The 15,903-nt window shown below is 38.8% G+C and overlaps 1 protein-coding gene across 2 annotated transcripts in view; it reads left to right on the top strand.

The window, feature by feature from the left end:
* The window catches only part of ATP13A5 (ATPase 13A5), a 100,492-nt gene that overhangs the window by 25,255 nt on the left and 59,334 nt on the right, over positions 1 to 15,903 (top strand). For both annotated transcript variants that reach the window (XM_019723136.3, XM_088794412.1), the window contains exons 7-9: positions 1,301 to 1,435; positions 10,853 to 10,925; positions 11,884 to 12,012. In XM_019723136.3, the coding sequence (XP_019578695.3) occupies positions 1,301 to 1,435; positions 10,853 to 10,925; positions 11,884 to 12,012 (337 nt within the window). The remainder of the gene's footprint in view (positions 1 to 1,300; positions 1,436 to 10,852; positions 10,926 to 11,883; positions 12,013 to 15,903) is intronic.

Raw genomic sequence — 15,903 nt, 5'->3', positions numbered from 1 at the left:
TTTCTGGTACCCATTTACCAGGGCTTTAGCAGAAAAAAAGCAAGTAAAACTACTTTTTCCACATTTGATGTCAAAAGAATATTGAGTAAGAGAACTACATTAATTATGATGGTATTTCTTCTACAAGAAGTATTTAACCAATTTTCTACTGAGTTTGTGTAAACTGAAAATCGTGTTAACATTAGTGCATAATATACAATTAGAGCATTTTATGCCAAGCAAACAGAAGAGCTATAATTTGTAAGAAAAGCATGGTGCTGCAATGGAAATAATAAGAAATGTTGAGGAACAAAAGCTTTTTTAATGTACAAAATATATCTAAGGGTTTAAGAAACTTTTAAGATACAGCCCATTAGCTTATTAACCAGATGTGAGTTCATTTATAGGACTAAACTAGAAGTCCATTTAATATACTAGAAAATTCTAGAAAGTAGAGGTAAGAACAGCACTGGTTTTAGGTACTATTTCATCTATTTTACAATTATCAGGATCCTTGCTTTGCTCAGATGGTCTCTTTAATTTTTGCTACCTGTGTAGGTCAGGTGACCTCTAGCTCCGCCCCCTCAGGTTGCCTTCTGTTATCATTGTTACTAGTGAAGTCAGCAGGACCAACATGGGGAAATGAAGGAACAAAAAAAGTTGAAGGTATTACTAAAATATACTTGCATGGATGACCAGCTTTAGGGCTGGCAATACAGTCTGCCCATGATTTTCACTGCAGACGTAGGTAAGACATTTCTCCTCACTATTCTTCTTGTTCAAAGGAAGGCCTATGCTGATTTCACTGGCTCTCAGAGAATCTTGCAAAGACCTATGATGTAAGATTGAAGAATCTCTAATTCTCATTGCACAACTTGACTAAATCTGTAGCATGGGATTGCATGGAAAAGAAAACCCAAAACCTGCAATAAAAATGGTCAAAGTTGTTTTCATTAAAGTTTGTTTTGAAAAGAGACTGAAGCATATTTCTCTTCCGTTATGGGTAAATCTATTTGAAAAGGTAAATTGTTGGATTTTGTTATTGGTAACATATTTTTGAATATTCAAAATGAATAAGAATTATCAATGTGTGGCCATGGCTCTGAATACTTAAATAATTTTGCTTCCACCATATCACATTCTATGTGCTTGACATTGACTCCACCGAAATTAATGGTTTTCTAAGTGCATTCTTAAATATTAGACATTGTTGCATGTTGTGAAGAAAAAAGGGGAAATGCCATTCTATAAAGAAATGGCATCTTCTTGACTGCTACTAAGGTCCATGCAAGTGATCTAAATGCTATTTTTGTACCTGCAGGTTTTAAATCCATTTTACATGTTCCAAGCCTTTACCCTAACTTTGTGGCTGTCTCAAGGTTACATAGAATACTCTGTGGCCATCATCATCTTGTCAGTTATCTCCATTGTCTTAAGTGTGTATGATTTGCGACAGGTAAGAGATAAAACCACTGTTGGAGTCTATTTAGTTTCTGGCTGCATAAGAAGCAAAACCTATGGAATTGTCATTGACAGCAAGGAGTTGCTTTGTTAAACATATGTCATAACAAAGAAAAAAGCAAGGGCTTACTAGATATGGGATCTCAGGAAGAGGCCTTCAGGCATACTAGGTAGATTTAAATGTTTTTGCTAACTCTGATTATCAACTGAAGGCTTCATTGAGTACTATATCTAGAAAGACTCTGAAGGTGTGCCTGAATATGATGGGGAAGAAGGTTGTGATGGATTAACGATGCCAGCCATAGGTTTAGGAGAATGAGTGGCAGCATCTTAACCATGTGTTTTATTTAGTCAAGACTCTTTCAGTTTGCAATGCTAGAAATCCAACTTAAGCTACATTAAGCAACTCATATAAGACATTTCAGGGTCATTTTTACTTTGGGCATAGATGGATCCAGGTACAGTACTCAAACAATGGTTAGGAATCTGTTTCTCTTTTTCTTTGAACCCTGCTTTACCAGAGGGCTACTCAAAGTATGGTCTGTGGACTGATGCTACTCTGCAAACTCTTTGTTATCTGTCTGTGTTTCAGTAAATACTACTGAACTTGAGAGCAGGCGCCGCTTATGCATTTTTTAATAGTAATGTGATATTGCCCCAACATTCAGCTATATGATTATTTTTTTAGAAATTATGGTTTAAGTAATAATATTTTACTGTATGTGTACTTTACACCCAGATAGAGACTCTCCATATAATAGTAAAGATGGCTATAGCAATCTCAGACATATATTTCCTTCAGGGCCCATAATCTCAGATGAAGAGGGAGATCTTCCCTTTACTAATGTCTATGTCAACATCCTCCATGGACCTTGGTTGGACCAGCTGGAAGCAGGAAATGGCAGTGTCCACATGCTTTCATTTGCCTCCAAACCCTCTTTCTTTGAGTTCTTCTAACTCGGTATTTCAATCTATGTTCCTTCATGTTGCAAAGATATGCTATTTTCCCTTGTGATAAAGTGTTCTGCCATTGGGGACTCCAATTTAGTTTTCACTAGATGCTTTATCTGTTTTTCATGCATGCACATTCTTAATCAGAACATGGTTTTTAAGAGCTTCACATTTCCCTTTCCTCCTAAGGCCTCTCGTAGGCTGTCCTTCTAACTCCTAGACTCCTGTATAAATGCCAACCTTTCTCATTAGTGATAGTAAGTTCACAGTTTATGAGCTTTCCCTCTCTCTTACCATCATTGTTCATCTTATAGCCATTTAAAATCTTCCTTTTTAAAAAATTCAGTCTTATAAATGACATAACAACACATTCTGAAATAGTATTTAGCTCAATGTTACTTATAACTCAACAGTTCCTCTAAGTCTCAGATTCCCAGAGCATCTTTCTAGAAAGTGTTCTACTACTTTGTTTTATATTCATCACACTAAATCATGAGGCAACCCCAAAACGGCGTCTAACTGTATTTGTTGTATCTTTTTGAAAACTTGACTGTAGAATTAGCTTTTTAGAGATGGTGAGCAATGGTGCTTGTGTCAGCCTGTCAATTCTATTGAACTATTGAAACCATCTACTGTCAAGCTTCAGTCTTCATCAAGAGAAGAGGAAACTAAGATACAGGGAGCTTGTTCCAGATCATAAAGTAGGTGTGTGACAGAGTCAGGAATTCTGGCTCCTCATAAAATGAAATTCTACTTCATGTACAATATTTCTTTAGCAGAATGACCTTTCCAAAGTAGCACCATAGCTGGGGATGAAGTCAAACATAAATGTGAGAGGAGAGATGAATTCTAGTTCTCAATAAACTCTGGGTATATGTCAGTAAGGCAGACGTGGAGGTGTTTAAACAAGCCTAACTGAAAGAGACATTCTGACTCTATGTCAGCCACTCAACAAACATTAGGTCTAATATTGGCTTTATATCTGGTGCTAGATCCTATAAATTTGAGTTATGAAGTGTTTGATGAGAAATGAAAGAAAGGCAATATATATTTAAAGAGTTAGAAAATAGGATCTAACATTGAAAGGTTAGATGAATGAAGATACTTTGAGTGAGGAGTAGAAAGGCTTTGTTTCGTTTATTTGTTTGTTTCTGTTGTTTATTTCCTTTTTAAAAAAGTGAGTGCCTGAGTGTTTTCCTTCATGAACTAATTTAAGTCATAAGAATATTAACAGGGACCAGTCACCTCCCTTTGATGGTGGCAAATCCTTTTTGTCTGGCTGTCAAGTCAGGCTGTCCTGGTGAACTCTGGGCATTTGAGCAAAAACATGAAAATAGACACCAGGACAGTAAAAAATCGGACACATTCTGCTCAGCCATAGTAGGAAATTATAGTGTCCCAAACTTTCACCTTTGTCACTTGATAAAGGTATGCAATGTGAAGCCCCCAAATCGAATTTCTAGTTTCTGGTTTTTGAGAAATCTTTGCTTTAATAGATTAACTAATTTGATACCTGCAAGCCACTCATATTCTTTCTGGCTTAAGTCAAACATCAGTGAATATAGCTCTCCCTGCCACGTGCTTCATTCCACTGGGAAGACATTTACACACCATCACCTGAATATATCATCACAAACCATATCAGTGTTCTGAGGAAAAACACAGAACACTCTGAGGACTTTCGGCAGAGGGATCTTACCTAGTCAAGTTGAAAATTCCCTCCTTACCACTCTTATTTGTGTTACTTGATATTATTTGTTACTTGACACCTTAGTAATCAACTCTCTCAGCTATAAGATATGTGTGTGTGTGTGTATGTGTGTGTGTGTGTGTTTGATGTTAGAGTTGAGAGAATTAAATGAAACAATGACTTTGAAGTATTGATGTCCCTGTATATTGTGGGCACTCACCAAAGGTTAGTTCTTGTTATCATTGCTATTGCTGTTTTTATTATTATTTCTGGAATGAGGAAAGTAAGCAATGGAACAATGGAAGGGACACAGAGATTGAAGGGAGGAGCCCTGTACATAACTTGAACAAGGAGGTAGCACGGGAACATCCTGGGACAGGGCTTCTAATGACCACTGACTCATTAATTGTGTGACTCTATGGATTCTCTTCTCCTCCCTGTGCTCATTTTCCTCAGCTGTAAATGGTGGAGGCTAAACTCTGTTTCTCTAGGTACCACCTTTGTAGGGGTTTATCAAGTTTTGCCAGGACCCCCAGTAAGGAATGCAAATAACGCACTCGAAAACTTTAAAACAATAATAGGAAACTTCCTGGCCACTAGAAACCAGGAGCATGTGTTCCAGACTGGAGTCAATTCCTGTAAGACTTTATTAGGTGTCGGACTATCCAGAAAAACTACTCGGTCAGGATTTGTACCCATAATAGAAATCAATTTAAACTACTGCAATCACAAAAGGGACATTTATTATAAATATGCAACAGTAGCTCATGAAACCCAAGGACATAAAGTACAGAGGGACTTCACCAGGGCTGGACCCAGGAGCTTGGGTTACTCTGTCCAGCCTTCTATTCTGACAGATATGGAATGAAGTGCACGTATTTTGGAGCAAGTGCTCCCTCCCCTGCACCCAAATCTTCTTCTCTGAGAATTGGGAGCACCCAGAGCTGTGGCAGCCTGCAACTAGTTTGTTCCATATGGCTCTCTCCCTCCACTGGCACAATTAGTTGGTACCAATGATACTTGCTCCAGTGGAATCCAATCCAGCAACAGGAATGATGTCAACATATCTTTTTACCTGGGATCATAGAAGAAGGGCTTGAAGCTGCTGGTCGTGCTCTGTTTGGAATGTGATCTGAGAAATGATGCATAGCTAGGACAAGGGTGGCTACCCTTCATCCCTGTATGTGGACAAGCAGAAAAAACTTCTGCAGAGAAAGAGAGCAAGAGAATGAACCAAGTATATGAGACACAGATATGAGCAATGTACAATCCAGCAGAGACAGAGAAGTAACCTGTGCCTCATGGCGTTTCCTTTTCCTGTTTGGAGCCCTTGAGAGACCTGGCTGCACTTCCCATATTAGGTTCATAAGACATCCCTGCATCCTCACAAATTCTCATCTACTGCATAAACCAGCTTAACTAGTTTCTCTTACTTACGATCAATGAATCCCAAGTAAATGTGATATTACCACTTGATCCATTAAGCCCCCTAGAATGTTTCCACAGTTTCCCATCTTAAATACTGTCTTTGTCCTACATTTCCCACCTCTGTATTTATGACAAATTTCAATCTCTCTTTCAAAATTCTTTTACAATGTCCATTTCTACATTCAGAACTCAGGTATACCTTTCTTTAAGGAAAAACAAAAGAAATCTAGAAATTCCTGTGTGGGAGTTAGGGGAAGGTTTGCAGGAAAAATATTAGGTTTGATTCTGTATTCTAGAGGGCCATGTTTCAGTGACAGAATTACTCGATATTCCTGAACTCCTAACCTATTAAATCAAACTATCCAGGAAAATCACAGGAACTTGCATTTTTAAACTATTTTCTAACAGATGATTGTTATGTATGCTAAAGGTTTAAGAGCTATTGCTTTAGGAGAAACTACCAAAGGAAAAATTCAAGTACTAAGATCCCAAATACATCTATCTATCTATCTATCTATCTATCTATCTATCTATCTATCTATCTATCATATTTTTTCACTCTTTTTATTCTGTAAGATGCATGGAAATACAAGTTCATATGGAGACTCATTTATGTATTTATTAATTTGTTTTTTAAAGCAGGATCTTACTATGAACATTAATCTGGAACTTGCGTTTTTTATTTTATAATATATAAAATGGCCATCCACCAAGTAATTGAATAATTCTAAATCATGTTTAAAATAAAGGTGTGGTATTCCATGGTACCGTATCATAATTTACTTAATCATTATCTTATTTATGGAAAATAATGGGTTCCTCTCCAATTTTACCACCACAAATATGTTGAATTAAACATAACTACAATATAGGTGTGTCCTCACATATTAGTATTTTAATTTTTTTTTTAGCAAAGTAGCCAAAAGCCAAGTTTCTGTAAAAAAAAAAAAATGTATATTTTTTGGGTACTAATAGATACAGTGATATTATTCCCCCAAAATTAAGTTTATTCTCCTATCAGCAACATATTAGAGTATTCATTTCCCCAGATCCTCACCCACATTTGGTGTTATATATTGATATTGAATTTTTTTTCAATCTAATATTTTTTTAAAAAATTGTGTTTCATTAATGTTTTAATTTATATTTCCCTGATTAGTAGTGGAAAGAGATTCATTTTTCTTTGTCTGATAAAGATTTGCCTTTTTCTTTCTATTTACTGCCTCTTTACATCTATCATATATGTGAAAGTTTGTTTTTAGTCTATCTTTTTTTTCTTCACCTTGAATGTGTCTAGTCAAATATATTTCTCTTTTCTTTGTGCTTTCTGGGTTTCCTGTTTTGCTTATAAATATTTTCTCTTCCAAAATTAGGTATTCTCTGTTTTTCTATTTGTAATTTTCTTAATATTTATTTTAAAATCCTTAATGGAATTTAAACATTTAGGTTCTACATTTTAACAGAATTCCTAAATGACTTTGTACAAAATAGTGACTAACATGGGAACTTCAGATGTGATGGCACTGTTGCAGAATATTTCTTTAGAAAGAAGACACTAATCCCATTACCAGTTAGTATTTGCTAATAGAAGCTTTTCTGACCCAGCCTGTAAGGCATCTTGTAACACTATATGAAATAAGCCAGTTTCCTGACACTGTATCTTTACAATTTAAATCATAAATCCTCAACAGCCAACATCTGTTTAGTACTTTACATTTTGCAATGGGCTCCCACATCCGTAATGTATGTGCTTGTGTGGGGCATGGCAAAGTGTAAACTGATACACAAACGATTATTAGATCCTCCCACTACCTGACAGGGAGCGACAGGGGAATCAGGGAGGTGAAGTGACTTGCTCATGCTCACTTAGTGGCCATAGACCTTAGCCCCTGATTTCCTGACTCCAAGTCAAGACCAACACACTATCTGTCCCATTGAGCAAAATCTCAGAGACCTGTGAGCTTCCTTGGGGCAGTAAGTAATTGTTTGATAATTTTATATCAAAAAAGCAGATTTGGAGAAGGGTGTTGGTAGGAATAAAAGGAGTATCTACTGCCATCTCCCAGTCATGCTAAATCAATGTATGCTTTTGAAAATTGTGAGAGGGGAGATGTCGACAGGAGTGGAATCAGATATACTCCTGTACTTACTGTAGCCCTAAATCATGCTGCACAGAGGGAGGTTACCTTGCCTAAGCCAAGACACACCCTGTTCAGTCCGTTTCTGACAAGTTTGGTGTAGGTTTGAGGGCAAACCTTGACACTCAACTACATTTCCATTGAACTGTATTGCATACTCCATTGCTGGCTCCATGGGCAGCTGCTAGAAATAGCGCTGAGAGTGTCTGGCCCTTAGTGCTTCATTCATGACTGAACTGGGCTCAAGAGACACCTGAGTTAATGCCCTCATTACTCATCTCTGGAGGAAATCCAGCCACAGAAACACAAGGACACACAGCAACAGATGCCGAATAATAACTCTATGCAAATTAGTCTAGATAACTGACGCTGGTCCCACTGAACAGGGACTGGAGAACCAGAGGGAGCCTAATGAAAATCAGGCAGGGAGCTTCGAAATCATGGCAAGCATCGCAGCACTTGCTTTCTCCTAGCCGGTTGGTTGTCATAGAAACCTGTGTTGGTAGAGTTTCTGAGTACATTAGCTCAAAAAGGATGCTTACATTATCCTGTTCCAGTGTTGTTGGGAGAAGTAGAATAATTCAGTTCTATTAAATAAATATTTGCCAAGGGCCTACTATGGACAGACTTCAGGGTATACATAGATGAAGAAAATACATGGTCTCTTCTTTGAACCACCTGACTCACAGGGTAGACCTGACAAGAAAACAGACAGCTATACTGGAATGTGATCAGTACAGTAATATAGGTGGGGACACAGAGAACAGAACAATTAATTCTTCCTGGTAATTAAGTGATCAGTACAGTAATATAGGTGGGGACACAGAGAACAGAACAATTAATTCTTCCTGGTAATTAAGTGAGGGACTTGTGGAGTGGAGGTGACATTTGAACAGAGCTTTACGTAAAGGATTAGAAAGAGTTTGTTAGTGGAAAACTGTGGTGAACATTCTAGGGAATAGCTTGAGCAAAGGCAGGGAAGCATGGCAGTTTACACAGAATGCTAAGTCTGATAAACAAATCCAGTTTTATGCCATAATGAGTTTTGAGAATTACAGTCAAACATTATTAACTCATAGTTCACCATTCCAAATACGTTGGTTATCATCCTCTTAAGTTAGGTTGAAGTTACCATGGCATTGACGAAAAGAGTTTGCTAAGCAAGAAAATAAAGACATTTATAAGGAAGGGTGTTTGTCTTCTTAAAGGGAAAAGAGCTGTTTTCAAGCTCTTTAGGAGAACATATGCTTCAACAGAAAAGGCTTTAGCGTCAGATGAACCTGGGTTTGATTGTCGATCTTAATACTTAGTAAGTAAATGTTTGTGAGCAAGTTACTTTAACATTTTTAAGCCTCTGCTTTTTTTGTTTTGTTATATGTACATTGGAGACAATAAAATTTTCATTATAGGATTACTTTAAGGATTAAAAAAAAAGAAGCAAAACATCAAGCAGTATATTCCAAGTGCCTGGCACATTGTAGTTGCTTAATGTTCTAAACTGTTTAAAGAACAAATAATAGTTTGAGTCATTTATATACCCTGGGTATTTCTTCTATGAAGCTTTGGGGGTTTTGAATAATTCTCTGATACACAAAATAAATCAGTAAATGCCATTTTAGAGCTTGAAGGGAACTTGAAAGTGATCCAATTCAACGTCATCTGTTTACAGATAAAACAAGTACCTCATAAGGTGAAATTTCTTATATGTAGATACTTAGCTGGTTAGTGGGTAAGCCTGATCCACAACTCAGGAATCCTGATGGAATCCAGTGTTCTTGCTACAGAATCACTGCTGACTTTCTCATCGGTATCCATTATTAAAATGGATGTCCCAGCAGGCAAGCCTCAGGAAGTCAAGTTGGGGCGATGAATATGTGCCTAACAATAATATCACTTCTTCCACTCAATTGGTCCAAATGATTGAAGTTTAGCTTTTCATGAAAAATTGAAGTAGACAATGAATTGTTCTATATAAATATTAACACAGAATTCATTACGTCCTCTCAAGAGGAAAGTTGCATAATTGCATGTAATGCTTGTCTTAGCCTGGTGACATTTGTAATGTTAAAAATTATCCACAGAACAGATAAAAATAATTTACTCTAACATCTAAAAGAGAAAAATTGTATTTGCATTAGGATAAAGTCTATGTAAGTATTGTTGACAGCCTTCAGACCTCTTTTACTTAGCGGTATCTAAGTAACGATATCCACACAGAGATGGGCAGTGCCTTCCAGGGATGCCCAGCTGCCTCCGCATCCCATTCCCTCCAGCTGATGGTGCCCCCTACAGTCAGCGTGGGGAACTGCGTGGAAGACATCCTCTCTCACCTCTTGCCTTTCATCTCCTGAGTGATTCTAGGAGATGCTGTCTCCATTTCTCCAGGCTGCTTCCCTTTCTTCTGTTTTGCACAGGGTCATATCTCAGTGAATTCCTCCTCAAGCAAATCTTTCCAGCTGTTGTCCTCAGACAACTGTTTTCCCAACAATAACTTTCTTATTACTCATTAGCACCCTTTGAGCTCTTACCATAGTAATGAGTACTATCCAAAGGGATAACAAAGATAAGAATTAACTAAAACAAACCTCTAAAATAGATATGGCTACTATCTCCACTTTCAGACGAGGAAAAGGGAGTTAAACAGGCTAAATAATTCATAAGTAGCAGCATCAGGGTTCCCACAGAGCAGCATGATTCCGCACTGCAGACATAACCAATATGAAAATCCTCCAGTTCATGCAGGAGGGGATGGCTGTTCCACATACAATCAAAACACAACCCAAATATTCACAGGCTCTTAAAATAGAAAACCACTTACAAATCACATTCAGCTTTGTTGTTTTCCAGGCAGGGAAACAGAAGCCCAGAGAGGGGAGTGACCTATTTATCATCTTATTCTTCCCCAATCTAACTGTGCATCCTCTAGAAGTAAAGACTCTGTGCTTAAGTCCTTGGGAAGAGTGGCTGTGCATTACGTTTCCTGGGATTGAAATACAATTAACCTAATGAGCGTCTTTGCTGCTGCAAATAGGGGGTTGATGGAGTAGGGGTTGAGCCGGGAAGTAGGGACATCAAAAGTTGAACTTGAGTCTTTGCCCAGAAGCAGTTTGGCTGTGACAGCAAACTCGGCATTTACCATATTGGGATCACGGGGTGTTGGGGTTATAAACTGTCTAATATTTACACGTTGACTTTCAATTGATAGCAATCGGTTAAGCTGCACAAGCTTGTGGAGGATCACAACAAGGTCCAGGTTACAGTCATCGTAAGAGGCACAGGTATGTGTTCCGCCATCTTCAGCATCCCAGTGTTTCAGGGTGGAATGGTCTCACTTGTTGTTGGTTGTTAGTCAAGGAGAGAAAGTTTTCTGGTTGAACCCAGGACTGGGGCTCAGGTGGGGCAAACAAGGCATCTGAGATGCAAAATTTAAGAAGGCAGGATCACATAAATGCTGACCTGCGACTACGGGACCCTGAGAGGACGCACCGAGTTGAATTTTACACCATAGGTACCTCACATGTCTCATCCTCTTCCCAGCGCTGATTAAACCATTGCTACTCAATGTCTGGGTCACACTAAATTTCCTCAGCCCTCCATGTTTCATTCATTTGAATGTTACTGGGTAAGCCTTGTGAAGGCTTTTTGATTTCCCTAACTAACCATCCCAAACAGACTCTTCATCATATATTTTGATATCCAGATACATAATTATCCAGAGCCATCATAGGCCTGAATGAGGCTTGTAATGGCTGGCTGAACACTTAGGATTTGCTCTTACTGAGCCTGGGGTGGGAGGTGGCCATGGCTCTCTCTCTGTGAGGAGTGAGGAGCTACACCCCAGGGCAGCAGAATGTGTCTGGAGGGTTTACGAAAGATCATCCCAATCCAAGGACAGAGTGTGCGACAGGGAGTCAGGAACCCAGCCCAGGAGAGAAAGCAGCAGCAAAGGGGCAGTCCTCTGTTAACTAGCGCCTGTGAGTGTCCTCTGTGGGCAGAGCACTGTCTCATGTACTAGGATCAAGATGGGGTCTTATTGCTGAGCTAATCCTTTTCTATGGTTCAGGAATCATTACCCTAATTCCAGTTTCTGGGAATTTGTGATTGAGTGGAAAGGGCCTGGGGCACATGAGCACGCAGGGTTGTTCTTGCCAACAGGTTGTTAATAGTTTTCAGTCTCCATTCTTAAGTAAAAACAGGGAAAGGTCAGCTAGACATGGAAACTTTGCTGTTGTACAGGTTTACAGGAGCTGGAGTCCCGTCTCTTGGTTCCTGGAGATATCCTCGTTCTTCCAGGCAAATTTTCATTGCCCTGCGATGCTGTCCTGATTGACGGAAGCTGTGTGGTGAATGAAGGCATGCTCACAGGTAGGCAGTTGTCACAGAGTTTCTTCTCTCCTTCCCAACATCTAGGCCAATTGTCAGCAAAGCAGATCAACATACGTGCATAATCACCTGCTTTATAGCAGGCCTATGCTAAGGTATTGAGGCATTGGTGAGGGAGACTCAATATGTGCAAATAGGAAACATTTACCAATATAAACATCAAGGCACAATAAATACAAAACTAGAAGAAAAACCTAATATAACATGTGATTAATTAATTGTCTGATGGGCCGGGTGAATAGAGTGCTTTGTGTTCCGAGTAGGGAGAGACAATGCTGTACTGCACACTGTCTTCATAAATATGAGAGGAGTTTATACACCTGTCCAACAAAATGCAACCTAAAAAACACCAACTGTCACAATTGGCAGGGCGTAGAGATTTTATCCATCTCTGCTCTCAATAGATGGAAATCTGAGCCCCATGTTTCATTGAGAAGGTGGTTGAGTTGAACCTTCTGGGAAAGGCAGTATACCAGTTCTGTTCTTTAGAATCATATTTCTAGATAATCTCACTGAGCAGAAAGCCAGTTTTCTAGTTATGGTTTAAAACGTCCTTGTTCTCATTTGTACTTTGTAAAGTGCCCTTGAATTTGTGTAATTAGTAAGGCACGATTTGCAAAATACTCTTTAGGGAAAAAAAAAAAAAGCCCCCCCCAAAACAAAAAACAGAACAACAAAAAAAATGCAGGAACATCATAATGAGAGAAGAAGAGACTATACAGCAACACAAAAATAGAAACTATTTGTCTTTTGTGCTTACAAAATTGTTGCATTTTTTGTTTCCAAATGGCTAAAGACAGGAAAACACACACACACACACACACACACACACACACACACACACACAGAGTTTAACATCACCTAAATGTAAAGGAAGTTATTATCTATTCCTAAATTGTTCAACACACGCAGATTTCATGTTAAAAATGGGTCTGCTTAATTTAAAACTGAGACAAGAAAATGTAGTAAATATAAATATGTTCCATATAATTGCCAACTACCCTTTTAATGTGCTGAAATCTAACTTCCTTATAACGATAGTGAAGAGGATTTGCATACTGATCACATCTCCTATCCAGAGTGTTACCATAGTACCCAATGCGCAAACCTCAAGCCCAAGAAGAATTGCCCTCCTCAGTCAAAGGCAGCAACCATCTCCTATTTCCCAGCAGCCTGTCAGTAAAGCACAGTGTCTCTTAGTGGTGACAGAGTGTGGCCGAGAAGACCAGGGAGAACAGCCAGTGGTGTTTACGCCCTGGGTTTACTGACTCGGATGCACCGTTCTTACCTTGATTCTGAGGAAAACTCAGAGAGTTCCAGAGAAGTAGAAATGGGAAACTGTGCTGTCTTTCAACAAATGTGCAAAATTGACCTAAAATGACCTTAAATGGTAAATGGCTTTTCATAGGGTCTGTTTCTAGAAAAATAAGGCCTGAATATCTATGTAATCACCAGCATTAATATCTATGCAACCTAAGTACAGAAGAAAGTCTATTTTAGAGACAGATAACATAAAACAGAAATATATCTACTTCTTTCTTGTTAACTCCTTCAAAAAGATCTAAGGACCACCATGCTCTAAATACTTTATTACTCAGTCTCCATCGATCCTCCCACTCATGTACACACTCATATTTATGGAAAGGATCCCGATGGAACAATCAGATTATGGTTAGATTCCTGAAACTGCAAACATATTCCTAGAGCATTTGTCCATAAATGCGACTTAAGTATATTTTCCCCATGTGCAAAATCGACCTTTGCGTGTACAGAAGTTTTCATTTATGTCAGAAGAAAAGTAGCAAATACTCCCAGCATCTCTATAGCAATTTGAATTTTATAAATCACTTTTATATCTCATTTCATCGTGGCATAAAACAAATTTTTTCTGCCGTCCTTGGAAGCGTGCAGTATGAAGTATCTGGTATAAATCAGACAGTTATCTGCATCCGTTAGCAGGCCCTTCCGATCCTAGTCTTCTGCTTGACAGTGTGCAGGGCATTTGGAAGGGGGATCTGGTCTAGGGCAGCTCTTCTCTCTGGGGTCCCCGCTTCACTCTGGGCTTGGGAAACGTCTCAGGCCTGTCTACCTGGAAAAGGAGTCAGACCCAGGTGCATTTGGCACTCAGTTTACACAAACTTCTGGAATGTTTCCATACCCTACTTTGGTGCAGGCCCCTTCTCTCAGAGACATACAATATTGAAGTTTCCTTTGGATTTTCTTCCAACTCCCAGCCCAGGGATTTTTATTTAGCTACAAAAGTAGTAGCGGAAAGGCTTGGTAAACAGGAAAAGCTTTGTTCTGACTCTCAAGTAGTGTCTAAAATTCATGATTAAATTTATGAATGACTTTTGAAACCCAAAAGCCAGTTATCACCTCTCTGTCCTTTTTATATTTTTTGTCTGCTTCCTGAGGCAATGATCCCCTTCAAGGTCTAGCTCCTCACGAAGCAGTCAAGAGTAAAAAAGGAATACCATTGGGGAAATTCCATTAATATAATGAAATTCTCTCTTGGCATAGCAGCTAATTTTTTCTTAGTTCTTGTATGTATTGGGCACTGTGCCATCATCTTACATATGTTATTTCATTTAATCCACAGCTGTATAAGGCGGAGACTATAAGGCCCAGAGAGGGTAAATAATTTGCCCAAGGTCACACAGTTTAAAAGTGGTGGAGCTGAGATTTGGATTCATTCGTTTATCCATCCGTTCATTCATTCCACAAATGTTTGTTAGCCCCTAGTATGGAGCAGACACTCTGCTAAGTGCTGGGGATACCGCAGTAAACAAGGCAGGTAAAATTTCTGCCCTCATGGAGCTGACATTTTAGTAGGGAGACGGAAAACATGAAAATAGGTAAGAGACATACATTTCTGTCAATTTTAAGTTCTACGAAGAGAATAAAACACTTAACCCCAGGCATTGTGACCTTAGAGCCTATGCTTGGAGTTACTGCCTCCTCATTATCCTAGGGATAGTTGTGGGGGAGAAGGGTGGTATTCAGTCAGCCACAATCCCCTTCCCTCTCCCTCTACTCATTAGAATTATTGATTTATTTGAAATGTATGTGTGGGAAGTGTGCAGTGATTTGAGATGGACACCCAGGACTTTCCCTAAGTGGTTATTTCACATTTATATCCTGTCAGACGAGCTTATAATCAGGTCAGATCTTTTCTTCTCTTTCTGTTTTTCTTTCTTTCTCTTTCTTATTCCCTTCTCCTTTCCTTCCTTTTTTTTCCCATTTATTTATGTGTTCATTCATTTATTCAGTAAAGGTTCAGAAACGCCCACTATGTGTCAGGCACTGTACTGTGTGCTGGAATCACCAAGACAAATGAGGAAACCGTCCCTGCCCTCAAGCATTTTATAGTCTAAGGATCCCAGAAATATAAACAGACAAGAACACGGCTTTTCCAAGACTGTCACCGTGTGGAGGCATCTGGCTTACTGGGGACGAGGGAAAGAATCTCCCTTTTATAGCAGCCAGCATCTTCAGTTCCCGGAAGCCAACTGAACAGTTCATGATACATGTACTTCCGTCTGAAATCCTCTCCAGCCTACTTAAGACCTTCAAACTTTAGTAGGTGAATCCATTCTTTCTTGGGATTCCAAGAAAGGCCAAGCACAAGACTTCTTATTAATATGTGAATATGGTTAAAAGAGACTTGAAAATCATCTCTGTGTAAAATCATCTGATTTGAACCTTATCTCTGGAACACTGTCTTCCATCACCAATGACTTCCATCTCTGGTGATTGAATAGCCAGCTGCCTGTTCCTGGTACTGTTGGTTGTATGTGCAGAAATATTCACTAACCTTAGTCTAATCATAGATTGTGGATTAGTATTCTGTGATCCAAAGGCAGAAAAACATTT

This window comes from Rhinolophus sinicus, chromosome 17, assembly GCF_057876585.1.
Source record: "Rhinolophus sinicus isolate RSI-liver-muscle chromosome 17, RSI-T2T, whole genome shotgun sequence".
NCBI lineage: Eukaryota > Metazoa > Chordata > Mammalia > Chiroptera > Rhinolophidae > Rhinolophus > Rhinolophus sinicus.
This window is presented reverse-complemented; position numbering and strand designations above follow the sequence as displayed.